At 56.5% G+C, this 13,633-nt stretch overlaps 1 protein-coding gene across 8 annotated transcripts; it reads right to left on the reverse strand.

Moving 5' to 3' along the window:
• Positions 1-1,195: 1,195 nt before the first annotated feature.
• LZTS3 (leucine zipper tumor suppressor family member 3) lies at positions 1,196-11,487 on the reverse strand. Of its 8 annotated transcripts, none has more exons than XM_041733177.1 (6): positions 11,066-11,203; positions 7,954-8,033; positions 6,330-6,492; positions 5,286-5,762; positions 4,105-4,968; positions 1,196-3,761 (listed from the first exon to the last, which is right to left on the reverse strand). In XM_041733177.1, the coding sequence occupies exons 3-6, from the start codon at positions 6,399-6,401 to the stop codon at positions 3,063-3,065; spliced, it is 2,112 nt and encodes a 703-aa protein (XP_041589111.1). In that variant the 5' UTR covers positions 6,402-6,492; positions 7,954-8,033; positions 11,066-11,203; the 3' UTR covers positions 1,196-3,062. The 8 variants fall into 8 exon arrangements, with proteins under 8 accessions (XP_041589111.1, XP_041589118.1, XP_041589116.1 ...); XM_041733184.1 differs by having other exon boundaries at positions 6,308-6,492; XM_041733182.1 differs by having other exon boundaries at positions 6,267-6,492.
• Positions 11,488-13,633: the final 2,146 nt, after the last annotated feature.

Genomic DNA, 13,633 nt, shown 5'->3' on the forward strand with positions numbered 1-13,633 from the left:
CCAGAGCAAATATTCCTAGTTGCTGACTATGACTTTGCCATTAGAACCCAGAGAAAGGGCAGCCCCCGTGGCGCAGCGGTTTAGCGCCCCTGCAGCTCAGGGCATGATCCCGGAGACCCTGGATCGAGTCCCACGTCGGACTCTCTGCATGGAGCCTGCTTCTCCCTCTGCCTGTGTCTCTGCCTCTCTCTCTCTCTCTGCATCTCCATGAATAAATAAATAAAAAATCTTAAAGAAAAAAAAAAAAAGAGCAGGGGGCCTATCCCCCAGGGAGTAAGCCACATTGCTCATAGACATCCATGACAATCCTATTCTTCTTTGCCAAATATTCAATTTCCCAGCCTCCCTTGAAGTGATAAGAGGATGCAACTCAGTTCTGGCCAACAACACTTAAAGGCAGGGATACTGGCAGGATCGTGGAAAAGCTTTTACTTTTATGATAAAGTGGTCCTGCCTGAATCCCTTCCTGGAGCTGTGGCAGCCATCTTGTGGCATGGAGGGAACTACATGCTAAGGATGGGAGAGTGGGAGAATGAAGTCTTAGGGCCTTGGTGAACCAGTACCTCTGATGGGATGCTTGTGACCACAATTGTCAGGTGGGGAAAAATAAACCACTCTTTAGGGTCTTGTAAATCAGGTTACCTGTAATGGGGTGCATTCTTGAGCAGGGGGCTTTGTAAAGAAGACAGGCAATTATCCTAAAGGACAACACCTCTCAAGAACAGCTCCCTGCTCACAGCACTCTTGGGTCCATTCCGCCTTTGGGGCTTCACCAATAATTACAACCTCGTTCTCAACCTTCAGGTTTTTGTCTTTTGCCCTCGAATACTGGCCAATTGCTTTAAGGTGGCTCAGGACGCCATATCTAGCTTTCCTGCACCACCTGCCTGCCTCCCATCCTGCAGCCTGGGGTCCAGATGCTAGATTGGAACTGCCTTGAAACCCTCAGGGTGACGATCTGAGCTGAAGAGAAAGCCCCATCGGGCAGAAACTTGGAACCACGACTCCTCCTGGGCAACAGAGGAGCTTGGGCTTTGGGCCAATCTTCTTGCATGGCCCAGTGAGCAACTCTGGTCTCATGCCTCCTCTGGGAAATGTTTACTCCAGCTTTGCCCTCCACCCCACCCCCACCTCACCCAGGCTTCACCTCCCAAGCCTGCAAAGACCCAAGCAGGCCAAAGAATGCCACTCAAGAGGCTTTCTCCATTTTATTTCTTTGGGAAAAGAAAACGAAGTCTTTTCATCACATATGGTAGAGATATATATTTATATATATTTATATATAATTTCTTTTGTGGTTGGAAGTCCCAAAGCTGAGTCTGTTCATATTTTTCTATTATTTTTTTCCTACTAATGCCTTCTCTTCCTCCTGCCCCTGGCCCAGGCCCAGGTTCTGGGACAGGTGCAGTGAGGGGTGAGTGGAACAGGCAGTGATTACCAGATGGTCCCCCCACCCAGCTCAGAGATCTGGTGAGGGTCACCGGGAAGGGGCTGTGCAGAGGGATAGAGGCCACACAGAGGGGCACTCTTGTTTTTGTGGGGGATGCACAGCTCATTAAACAGTCACCAGTCATGGGAGGAGGCTGGTCAGGGATTGGGGAACTTGCTCACAGTAGTTGCCAGCTCTCTCCACCCTGCCCTCCAAACCCAGTCTTGGGGGTGGGAGGAAGAGACTGAAAAGAGAGAAATACAAGGGCTGAGGGCCAAGCCTCCTCTAATTTTTATTGCTGGTGAATTAGAAATTTGCCTTTCCCTTCCTATCTTAGGGAGATAGAGGATGCCAAGAGGAGGAGGGAAGTGACAGTGCTGTCCCGACCCCCCACTGATGGCCATGCCAGGCCTACCCTAGGCAAACCCTGGGCTACCTCGGGGTCCTGGGAACTCAGGGGGCAGTGTTCCTCTCAGGTCAGCCTTGTCCTTCAAGGGCAATCACAACCATCTCCCCTTGCCCCCCAAAACAAAGGCCTCTGGCTCAGGCTTGGGCCCATTGGAGCTTGGAAGTGGGCAGTGCACCAAAGATCAAGCAGAATTTTCTACTGGAAGAAAAGGTGAGGTTTTGGGAAAGAGGCGGCCTAGGACGATGATGTTCTGAGCGTGAAAGCAGAGGGAGGCTGGGGGAATCAAGTGGGAGAAGACACAGGAAGACATCACAGACACTCATATGACCTCAGAAACTGGGTGAGGGGAGTGCCTGAGAGGCAGGTAGCACTTAATAGCTGTAGTTAGAGCCGGACAGCGGCCCTGGGTATGGGGTGAGCCAAGCAGATGGGGCTATCACCCTGTGGGATCCTGGCCAAAAGGGTGGGGTAGAGCTAAAAAGCCTCCAGGTGACCCCTACCAAGAACAGGAGGGCGGATCTTTCTTGGGCACTGAGTCTCCACCTCCAGCCTTCCCTCAGGCCCGATTCACACATATGGACATACACGCAGGACCACACCAGGCTCTGAGGCCTCAGCCCAAGAGACCTTGAGGGGGGGAGGGGCTGGGCAGGTAGCCCTCTCAACCACATACAGGCCATCTGCTCCCACTTGTCCTGCCAATCTGCCGAGGGAGCAATAACAGGGCAGGAAGTAGAGAGGCCAGGAGCCCAAGGTCTGTCAGCTTCGGCAGACCCCATGCAGGCCCCCTCACTACGTGGCCTTGAGGTGACCACAGAAAGTGTCACTGGGCACCAGGATGGCCAACAGTAGCAGCCCAGACCTACCAAGGGGCTGGGGTACCTCATGGCACTGCAGGCCTGCCACCTCACATCTCCAACAAAGCAGTGCCAAGACAGGGAGCATGTGCTCCCCTGCTTCCTGGGCCCTTCAACCCACACTCACTCTGCCTCCTTCTATCCCCTCCTTGGGAGGAGGGTCCAAGTGGGCTGCCCAGAGGGTCAGTGGTAAAGCCCGAAGGGCACCCAGTCTGGGAAGGGGAGGAACCTGGTCACAGCTGCTTTGAGAACTTCTTTGGTCTGGGGACATGGGGGACATTGGGAAGAAGGATGGCAGGGAGGGGACACGGGGGACTCTGGCCTTTGACAGGACATTTATCAAAAGGCCACGTGCCCAGGTAGGGGATCAGATTTCTGTGGACTCAATGCGCTCGAGGCGGGAGGGCGTCCAGGCTTTCTTCTCCTCGCCGTGTTGGGGGGTGGGTGTGCTAGCACCCCCCGCTGCCCCACGCTCCCGAAGCCGCCGCTCCAGCTGCTGGTTGCGCTGGTACATCTCCACGTAACTCAGCTGCAGCTGCTTCTGGTACTCGATGACCTTCTCCTTCTCCTCCAGCCACACACGGCGCTCCTCTGCGAAGCTGGCCCCCTGGCGCTCCCGGGCTCGCCGCTCAGCAGCCAGCTCGGCCTGCAGCCGCCCCACCTCCCGCCGCAGGGCCCGCGTCCCACTATCCCCACCAGCATCCACCTCCCCGTCCAAGGACACCAGCGAGGCAGCGGCCGCCACCCCGGCCTGCCGGCGCATCTTGGCCTCGTCGCTCTCGCATGTGGCCAGGGCATCCTGGGGCTCCGCCGGGTCTACGGGCGTCAGCGCCGGCTTGAGGCAGGCCGCGGGCAGTTCGGCCTCACTCAGCTCCAGGCTGGCCTGCTTGCTGCCAAAGGAGTCCCTCAGACTGAGCAGCTGCTCCTCCTTCTCCCGCAGCGAAGCCCGGCCCTCCCGCAGCTGCGAGCGCAGCCCCACGATCTCACTCAGCTTCTGGGACACATCGGCCTGCGAGTCCTTCAGCTGCTGCTTCAGGAGGGAGATCTCCCCCGCCTTCTGGCACACCTGGGCAGGGGCAGGGGCGAAGAGGACCAGGGTCACAACAGAGCCCTACTGGCCAGCACCCTTGCCCCTGCATCCAGCTCGAGGCACTGAGTGGCCCTTGACACAGGGTTAGCTCATGGAACATGCAGCAATGACACAAAGGGCCCTCCCTGGACTCAGGGCACACCTGGCTGGCTAATCTCACACAGCCCAGGGCCACTCCTATCCTCACGGACCCTCCTAATCACCTTTGTCCCCCTCCCCTTCACGACCCTTGAGACATGGGCCACCGCTCTGGGTTTCTCCAGAGTGACAGACAGAAGGAAGGAGACTCAGGGGGAAAGCCCAAGCCCCCTGCCCGCACCTCCCACTTAGTTTCCTCCATCCGGGGCAGGAAGTCAGCCTGCTCCTTCTGGCAGGCGGCCACCTTGTCCTCAAGCTCTTCCCGCTGCCGCATCAGCCGAGCTGCCTCCTCCTGCAGCTGCTTCTTGTCCTGCTGCAGCCGCAGCACCTGCAGCTGTAGGCCCTGCTGGGCACGCTGGGCACGGCGGGCCACCTGCTGCAGCTTCCCGCTGCAGCCCTGGCGCAGCTCGGCCAGCTCTCGCTCCCACGCCTTCTGCCGCTCCTCCAGCACCTGGGCCACCGCTGCCTCGCTCTGCTCCAGGCTACGCCGAAGAGCTGCCACCTCCTGCTCCTTCTCCCACAGCCGCTCCTCTAGCTCCTGGATCAGAGCACTGGGCGAGGGTGGTGAGCAGGCCGCGAACGGCAGGCCTCCACCTCCTCCCTCCCCCGATCCCAGATGGCCCGGCCGCCCCATGGAGGAGGACGACCCACTCTTGCTGGAGGCCCGCCCACTGTCAGAGGTCCCCAGGTCCTGGTAGCCCGAACCACCACCGCTGCTGCCGCCGCTGCCACTACCATAGCTGGCAGTGCCAATGCGGTTGATGTGGCTGGTGGAGGCACTGAGGGGCGCCAGGTGCTGGCTATAGCTGGAGCTGTAGGTGGGCAGGCTTGTGAGTGAGTTCCGGCCTGAGTCTGAGAGGCCGCCCCCACCCCCACCTGCTGGGGTCATGGTCCGAGACTTGTCCAGTCCACCCTTGAGACCACCAGGACCCTGTCGTCCCTCAGGAGTACCATTGGTCTGCGGGGGGCACAGGTTCTGCATGGAGTGGAAGTTCTTGGGTACAACAGGTTTGAAGGCCGAAGGCCTAACTAGTGGCTCTGAGCACTGAGTAAAAAAGCAAGAGAGAGTGGGCATCAGAATGGGGCCTTAGTCTTGGCTCCAGCTTCTTCCCTCTGGCCAAAATATGTTCAGCCTTGCCCCAATCCTGGAAGTCCCTCCCAGCTGGGTTTCCACTTCATGGCACCCAAAAGCCAAGTCTCTGCCCTGGAACCACCAGTTAGACTTGACCCCTAACATCCCACCCAGGGCTCCTCAGCCCAACCTCAATTCCGGCCCCTACAACCCAGCCTCCAGGATCCACTATACCTTCCTCTCTGGATTTCCCTCCCCCCACCCCTCAGAAAAATGCCCTGGGTACTGACCTGGTCTAGTTTGCCAGAGGTGGCCAAGAGCTTAGGTGGATGGCTGGGCTCACGATACTGTGGTGGGGCCTTGTCACTGCCACCGCTGCTGCTACTGCCACCACTGCTGCCCACCACATTGCCACAGACATCAGTGTGGTCACTGCCCCGCAGCTCGCCGTTGAGGTAGAGGGAGTTGGCGAGAGCCTTGTCTTCTGAAGGATAGCGGCTTGGCCTCTCTCTGCCGGCTCCACCCCCGCTGCTGCGCGAGCCAGGGAAACTGCCCTGGCTGCCTCCACCCCCTGTGCGGGTGCCCACACTCTTCATGGCGAACTCCTGGGCGTGGGCTACCCCACTGCCCACACTGCCCATGGCCAGGCGAGGGTCTGGGGGTCCGAGCTCAGAAGGCCGAGGGGCAAAGGCCAGGAGAGGATCCCGCCCTGGGTCAGCGCGCACAGGCAGTGTCTCCAGCTTCGCCATGACTAAGCCAGGGGGACACTGTAGGCATAGGTGGAAGGCAAAGATGGGTCAGCCCCACCCCCACTCCCACCATCCCAGCTGAGTCAGCCTCAGCAACACGTGCACCCTGCCCTTCCATGCCCCCTTCCCTACAGTGGGTACAAGAGTTCCCAGACACCCAGGATGAAGGAATGGGGCTGGGGTAAGAGTGACAGCTTGGTAATGGGGCACCTGTGGCCCACCTGATGGAGCCCAAGGCACCATGCACACACCCTCCCAGTTTTGCTCGGTTCAGCATTCCACTCCTCAGCTCCTGCCTCAACCTCACCTCCACCATGAGCCTCGATTCTTCACTGTAACCCCCAAAACTCAGGTTTTCTTCACCTTGGGTCTGGATGCCTATAACCCACCCTTGTGGGCTGGGGAGATGGGGTTGGAAGGGTACAACAATACTTGAGCTCAGTAGGGTACCTCAGAAACTAAGGGAAGGAGAGAACCCACCCCTCACCGAAACCTGTGAGTAGGGGTCCTTCCCGCCCTAACCTACGGTGTCGCAGTCAAGGGCAGAAGTGGAGGGTCACTACCAGCGCAGGCTCCTCTCCTTGCCTTTCCACGGGGGTGGGTGGCCGACGGGTCCTCAAGCCTGGGACCCTCCGAGGCCTGGTCTGCAGGGGCCATGTGCCTCACTCTTGCAGTCGGGGCTCGGCCCGAAGCAGCTGTGCGACTTTGGACGGGCCGGCTGAGCCATCCTGGACTGCATTGTCCTCCTCTGCGAAATGGGAGGAATGAAGGACCTACCTCGTGGAGCTGCCATGTGCCAGGCACCCCGAGGCGGCGGGCGCGGGAAGATACTGGGGTCTCGGTGGGGGGTGGGCGGGAGGAGCCACCGCTGTGCGCCCCTGGGTCGCACGTGGGCACCACCTCGGGCTCGCCCCGCCCTCAGCGGACGGCCGGGGACCGTGGCCTTAGCGCGTGGCGAGGGGACCTTCCCGATGTCTTCCCAACGCGGCCTCACGAGGAGCCCCTTCCCCACGGCCGGTGTCTCCGCAGAAGCTTCGGCGGCCGTCTGTGGCCGGGGCGGGCGCCGGCAAGGTGCGGGCGCTGGCGGAGCCTCCCTCGGCTCCAGCGTTTCCCACAGGTGGGCGGGGGGAGGGGCGGGGCTTTCGCGCCCGGCTGCGCCCGCAGGGGATTCCGCGCCTCTGATCCCCGCCACCGGGAAGACTTCCTGGATTATTCCCTCTCCCCCACCTTCCCTTTGGACCTTGAACCGTGAAGTCCTCTGAGCCCTTCCGAGAGCGTGCGCCCCCCTTCCCCAAGGCCAGCCCACAAGAGCGGGGGGGGGGCGGGGAACGCAAGCACGGCGACAGGGCCTCGGGTTACCTGTGTTCAGGGAGGCCCTGCTTCCTGGTTCCTTTGTCTCAACACGGGGGAACACCTGCCCTAGAGATCTGCATAATCTAGCGGGGCAAAGGCACCAGGCAGTGTCTGCCGCGGATGTAGACCCTCGAATAGTCTGCCAGCGGTGGTAGGGGCACCCTTCAGGCTTTTGCCTTCTACTCCCATGAGAAACCAGACAAGGATGGGACGCCTGGGTGGCTCAGGGGTTAAACGTGTCTGCCTTCGGCTGAGGGCATGATCCTGGAGTCCCAGGATCGAGTCCCAGGATCGAGTCCCACATCGGGTTTCCTGCATGGAGCCGGCTTCTCTCTCTGCCTATGTCCCTGTCTCTCTCATGAATAAATAAATAAATAAAATTAAAGAGAGAGAGAGAGAGAGAAACCAGGCAAGGAGCCCTTCTTCTCCTTGGAGTGAAGGGGTTCAAGTGGCACCCCATGCCCCTTGAGTGCCCTCAGACTGTCTTCTACCCAGATGCCCATTCTGATGCCGAGTCCTTCCTATTAGGCCCCAATTAGGCCCCAGATCAGGGGAGCCTGACAAAACTCCTGCCCTTCAGGAATCTTTTGGCCACCACACCTGGAATTACAGCCCTAAGTGGTTGGAAAGTTCACCACCAAGCCAGTCCTCACTGCCTTTGTAAAATTCCATTCCCTCAGCATCTGTCCATCCCCCTTCCAAGGGGTGGAGAACAGCACTTTACCACCTTCTTCCCTTGACCCAATCGTCCCCGAATGCAGGGCTGAGACTAGGGTGAGGCAAGCGAGGCAGGTGGTGCTGGCATTTCAGTGCAGTGTCAGCAAGTGCAGGACCCTAAGAGCCAGTGCCTCCTTACCTCTGGTGCTCTAGTGCCTCTCAGGCCTCACTCCAGTCTCTGCTCTGCCTCTGCTCCCCACATTCTTGAGCCCAGCTACCCTGCAATTCAAAAATCCCCCTCTCACCCTAAGCAGGACCCTTTTCTCAGCATTCTTGGGTACAGCGTAGGGAGCAGCTGGGGACTAGGAGGATGAAGGCTGAGTGGCCTGAGGCTTGAAACCAGTGGGAAGGCCTGGGCAGGGTCTGGGAGGAAGAAGTGACAAAACACAAAGATGGGGTTCAGAAGAGAGGGCAGGGGAGGAGTCCCAGATGGGGAACCAGGGTGTGTGACTTCCTTAACAAAAGAGGGGGAGAATATCTGGGGAAAACAGATACTTTGGGAAAGACCAGACAGAGATCTCTCTTATATACTGGAGCAGAAAGAGACTGGGGTGGTCAGCATTCAAGGGCAGTGTGGCTGGAGCCCAGCATCAAGCTAAGGTGGCAGATCCCCAAGAGCCTGGGGCAGTGTGGATGAAAGAAGCAGCCCAGAAGGCGGCCAGTCCTGCACAACAAGCTGGGGGGCTTCAAGAATGTGGGAGCAGCTCCCAGTAGATTTGGCAGGTGGAAACCTCACTGGTGTCTATGAGAGAATGGTTTCAGAAAAGTGGTGCATGGCAAAGCCAGATACAAGAGTAGATGAGTCTGGAGAGAAAGATGGGAGAGTATCCTCGTGAAAGAGAAGGCAGTGATTTAAAGTGGTTTGGGATCCAAAGGCTCTTTTTAAATTTTATATTAAGCATGGTAGAAACCTGAGTATGTTGCACTGCTGAAGGAAGGCGCCAATAGTGAGATGAGAGATAGAGAGGCGACGGGGCTCCACCAGAGATGTCTGGATGTGGGCAGGAGCAAACCTTAAGAGTGATTGTGTTGATCATTGAGAGTGACAGGGGATAGTGTTTGGGAGGATGCTTTATGATATGTAGGTCTGTACAAACATGCCGTACTACCTTCTCTGTGATCCAGGAAAAGAGGATCTGACCATAGGTTGAGGCTGGTTATATGGCACTCTGCCCCACTGTTTCCCTGGAATGTGTGTGGTCCCCAGACAAGTTCAATGCCCAGAGTCTTAGATGGAAATGAAGTGTTCCCAGGACTGTCTCCTGGGACCATCTCCTTCTCTACCTGGGGAATCCTTGACTGTCAACCCACAGCAGCTCTCCCTAGAGCCTCATTCCCCAAAGAGTCTCTTGCCATAATTGTAACCTGTCATGATAAACCCTATGCAAGTGTTCTCTGCCCCTTGCCTCTCCTGAGTTTGGGCTGCTGCAGCTTTCTCAAAACCCCAGCAGGGAGCTGGCAGGACAAAGAGGGGCATTTGTTTCCCTGATAGGCAGAACCTGACCCCAGGGGTTTGAGCTTCCTGGATGGGTTAGGGTCCTGAACTGGCTCACTGTAGCTGAGCACGGTCTGTATAGGCAGCCTCAAGGCATCAGCTCAATAACTGGGGATGACTGCCTGTTGCCCAACTCTGCCTCTATCTCTGTGCCATCAGCCTTCAGTGCCTGGGACTTTATGCATAGTACTGATGGTCACAAAGGGGTCAAATGAACTGTATGTGGGCTGTACATGAGGACATTTCTCCAATCCACTGTGACACTCCACTCCTCCCTACCTGTGTCCCTCTCAAAGCCTAAAACACTCTACCCTTCTCTTGTGGTCTCAGAGGCCCCTATACCAGCCCATTTGTCCCCTAAAGCTTTCGGTAGCCCCTCTTGCCAGCACCCTTGCTGGGGGCTTCTCACTGGCCTTTCCCCTCCTGCACTCCCTCCCACACCCAGCTGCTAAGGGACTCTTTCTAAAGGGCAAAGATGATCTTGTCTCTGCTCTGCCCAAATTCTTCCATGAGCAACACCAAGAACAGTCGAAGAGAGTTCTAGAGGCATCAGCTCAAGTGTAAAGCCCAGCTGAACTGATTAGGGGTGAACGCATGCCGGTTATTTCACCTCAGGTTCTCACATCTACCTTACAGGAATCTTAAGAAGTCAATGTATTATGGGTAAAAGGCCTGGCATTTCTCTCAATCTCCAGAACCAGAGCAAAGCTTGCAGCAGAGCCTCCAAGACATCTCCCGCTGCCCATCCTATTTCTCCTGACCCAAGATCCTTTCCACTCCACAGAAAATCTCTTCCCAGCTATGTCCACCCTGCATCCTTCAAGGACCAATCCAAATGCTGCCTCCCAGGACAGCATCCCTGATCGCCCCTGGGGAGCAGGGGCCTTGGAGCACTTGGCTCAGGCTACTCCAGGGAGATTGCACTCTGAGGCTTCCCCAGGGGCTGGCCTGGGGATGCTCCTGGGGCACAGATGGCAGAGTCCTGAGGGTCTCTGGGCCCTGACCCTGAGGAGATGCAGAGAGAATGCCATGGGAACGCTAGTTATGAGCAATGGAAAGAGGCAATGAATCAGGACAGGAAAATCAGGAAGGGCTTCTGGGAAGGACTGAGGGTGAATGGGGATTGGGGGCACTCTAGGGCTTTGGGGGTGCAGAGGTCTTCAGAACTTCTTGGTTGGGATGTGTGAGGAGAGATCCACCTTCCCTTGGTGTAAACGGGGGAAGAGAACCATCTCCTAAATTCTGGCTCTGGTGAAGCTGGTGTTTTAAGGACTGAGGGGGCTGACAGCGCCCCCCCCACCCCAGCACACACACGCGCGCACACACGAGCTTCCGCGCAGGGGAGTGGGGGTGTTCGCCATTCACCAGCAGTCCACGGCCCGCAGCGCCAGCAAGGTAGAGACCCCGGCCACAGGCTGTCCCGAGGAGGTGCCCAAGGGTCTCTGTGGTGCAGGAAACCCCTCATGCACCTTCCCTTGCTCCCTACCAGCGCGTGTGGCCCCGGGGGGCGGGGCGCAGAGGGAAGAGGTGACATAATCCCGGCCGCACCCCCTCCGGCCGCCACCTCCCCCCAGGCCTGGTGAAGCATCCATGACATCATCGGCCTTATCTCCACTCCCCTCCCCCGCCCCGGGACCCCAGCAGCGGGACGCGCCCCCTCCCCAGCTCCGGGTCGGGCAGGACGAACACCGCGGTGCAGCGGCACGGCGACAGGTCGGAGCCGGGAGGGGTGCCGCGGTCGGCCGGCCTCACTTACTCGCTACCTCAGGGTCCAGCGCGGGGTCCTCGGCGCGGGCGCCACCGGCCCGGCTCGCTGGCGCAGCCCGAAGCCCGCCCGGCGGGGCGCGCGGCGCGGGCCCGGCTCCGCTCCGCGCCCCTCCCGCTCCCCGCCCGAGCCCCGCCCACCCGCGGCTGCGGCAAACGCGGGCCCGCCCCCGGCCACGCCCCCCGGGGCCGCCAATCCCCAGGCTGGGGCGGGGCGCAGTGTCTTAACCCCTTTGTAGCTGCGTCCCGGTTCACGCGCGGGACCCCTCTATTTCACCCTCTCCAGGGCTCCGTAGGTCGGCCGGAGCCCCTCTGCTCATCGCCGCTTACTCTCCCAAGCCCCTTGCGTTCGGCCCCCAGGCTCTAATCTCTAACAAATGCAGTGGGACCGCACCCTCCGCCTCTTCTTTGGCCATTGGGAGGAGCCCCTCCGGTTTGGGGAAGGGGCTCGCGCTGCCGACCCCGAGCCTCATTCCTCTCCCGCTCCAGCTCTTCCGGACGCGGCCTCCCAGCGGACGCCGTGAGACTGCAAGTCTGCAAGGTGGGGGCGGGGCGAGCCCTCCCGTGGGTATCCGACACCGCGGAGCGAAGACCCGCGCGAGCGCGGGGACCGCAGGCAGGTGTGTTAGAGGCTTGGAGGGGCCGTGACTCAGTCCGGCAGTAAGGAGAGCCGGTCTGAAACTTGCTGCTTGCGGAGGCTCACTGTCCGGGAGGAAAAGGAAGGCGACGAAGGAAAAGATGTATATATAACCCAGCAAGGTGTGAGTGCTTTCACCCCGTGCCCCACACCTGCACGAGACCCGGCCCCGACCCCCACGCTGCAACCGAGGGTGAGAGGAGGTGAGGTGAGGACTTCGTCCCTCACCCAGAGCACCAGTTTTGCAGGCGCGTGCTTCATTCTGTACGGTGAATGCTCATTCCGCCCCGGTTGGCCCGGGAGGACTGCCGGGAGGAAGCCGGCTCGGGCTGGAGGTCTTAGCCTAGAATACCACGAATACAGCGGGGAAGCAAACCAGGCCTAGGGTTCAGCGTTAAAAAAAGCTGGAGGCACAAAGGGTCAGTCCTAAAAACTTCTGCGCCTCCACTCCAGCTGGGATTTAACCCATTGTATCATTGCTATAATTTGGTCATTGCTAATTTGTTTGGTCATCAGTCATCCTATTTTATAGTATATATTTCTTGCTGTTTTCTGGATTTTTTTCCATATTTGCTTTTATCTTCTATAGTAGTCTGCAAGATAGAAAGCCTGGCGGTCGCTTTTGAGTTTATAAAGTAAAAATAATTTTTATTTCACAAATCATTAAAGTCAATGACAAGTCATTCATTTTTATATTCCATTTTATGTAACGAAAAAATTTTTAAAGATATTTTATTTATTTGTGATAGACATAGAGAGAGAGGCAAAGACACAGGCAGAGGGAGAGATGCCAGGAGCCAGACGCGGGACCCGATCCCGGGGTCCCAGGATCGCACCCTCGGCCAAAGACAGGCGCTAAACCGCTGAGCCACCCAGGGATCCCTGTAACGAAAATTTTAATGTGCTTTTCTATCTCTGGGCCTGCTGCCCTCACACCTATTTTTATAGGATGATAGACCCAGTTTTGTTTACACTTTTTTTCAAGCCACAAAATCCTGTTTTTCAATCATTATCTTTGGCTTTTGCCAACTCTTTAATTGGTATCAATGTCACTGCCAGTTTTCTATGCTCTCATTTTTTTCTCATTCGGACCCATCTCTCATTTTACTGGTGATTTCAGGGAGGGCTCCTGAATGTTTTTTCCCTAGGCCTTTGCCCTAGTAAGAATGCCTTTTTACTGTCTTTACATACTAATACATCTTTGTGGCTTGACAGTTTACAGAATTCTTGAGTGGTCTTTTCAGCTTACGAAAGTTTCTAACAAATTCGAATATGTTCCTGTCCATTCTGTGAACAGGGTTGATTTGTTTTTTTCTCCCCTAAAATTATCACATTAGATCAATGTTGTCATTGAAATCTCTTCCTCCTTTTTCTCTGCATCTTGGGAGAGTATCTTATGTTTTTCTCCAACATCACAGATTTAATTTTCTTCAGAGTCAAGGGTACTCTTTGTTTTCTCCAATAAGATATTTAATTCTGCTTATTTTATCTTCCTTTGATTTTAGCCAATTTCCACTCCACCTCTGTGTTGGTTTCACTTAATCTCTTTTTAGTTTTCTATTCCTATTTCATAGAGGATGTGGTTTAACAATTTGAGAATAGGAAAATAAGGGAATACCATAGCTGACTCTGTTCTAATGCATATGAAAGCCCTGATAAAGTGGACCATTTTCTGGGAAATAAAATTTAAAAAGTAAGAACGATGTTGAAAACATTATCTAAGAAATATATTCAAGAAAAGCTCTGGGCTCAGATGGTTTAATGGGAGAATTCTCTCAAACTCAGTGAACAGATAATCCTTACTCTGCAAATCTGTATTATAGCCCAGAAAAATTAGAAAGCTATTTCACTTTATGAAGCTACGATTCTCCTTACACCAATTCCTAATAAAGATAGCATAAAAAAAGAAAACTGTAAACCAAT

The sequence above is a fragment of the Vulpes lagopus genome, chromosome 18 (genome assembly GCF_018345385.1).
Source record: "Vulpes lagopus strain Blue_001 chromosome 18, ASM1834538v1, whole genome shotgun sequence".
NCBI lineage: Eukaryota > Metazoa > Chordata > Mammalia > Carnivora > Canidae > Vulpes > Vulpes lagopus.

Coding starts and splice junctions, on each gene's coding strand:
- LZTS3 (XM_041733179.1), bottom strand. CDS start 6,401: ATGGCCCCTGCAGACCAGGCCTCGGAGGGTCCCAGGCTTGAGGACCCG. Junction 5,763..6,329: donor CCACCCACCCCCGTGGAAAG/GCAAGGAGAGGA, acceptor CTATGCCTACAG/TGTCCCCCTGGCTTAGTCAT. Junction 4,969..5,285: donor CCTCTGGCAAACTAGACCAG/GTCAGTACCCAG, acceptor TTTTTTACTCAG/TGCTCAGAGCCACTAGTTAG.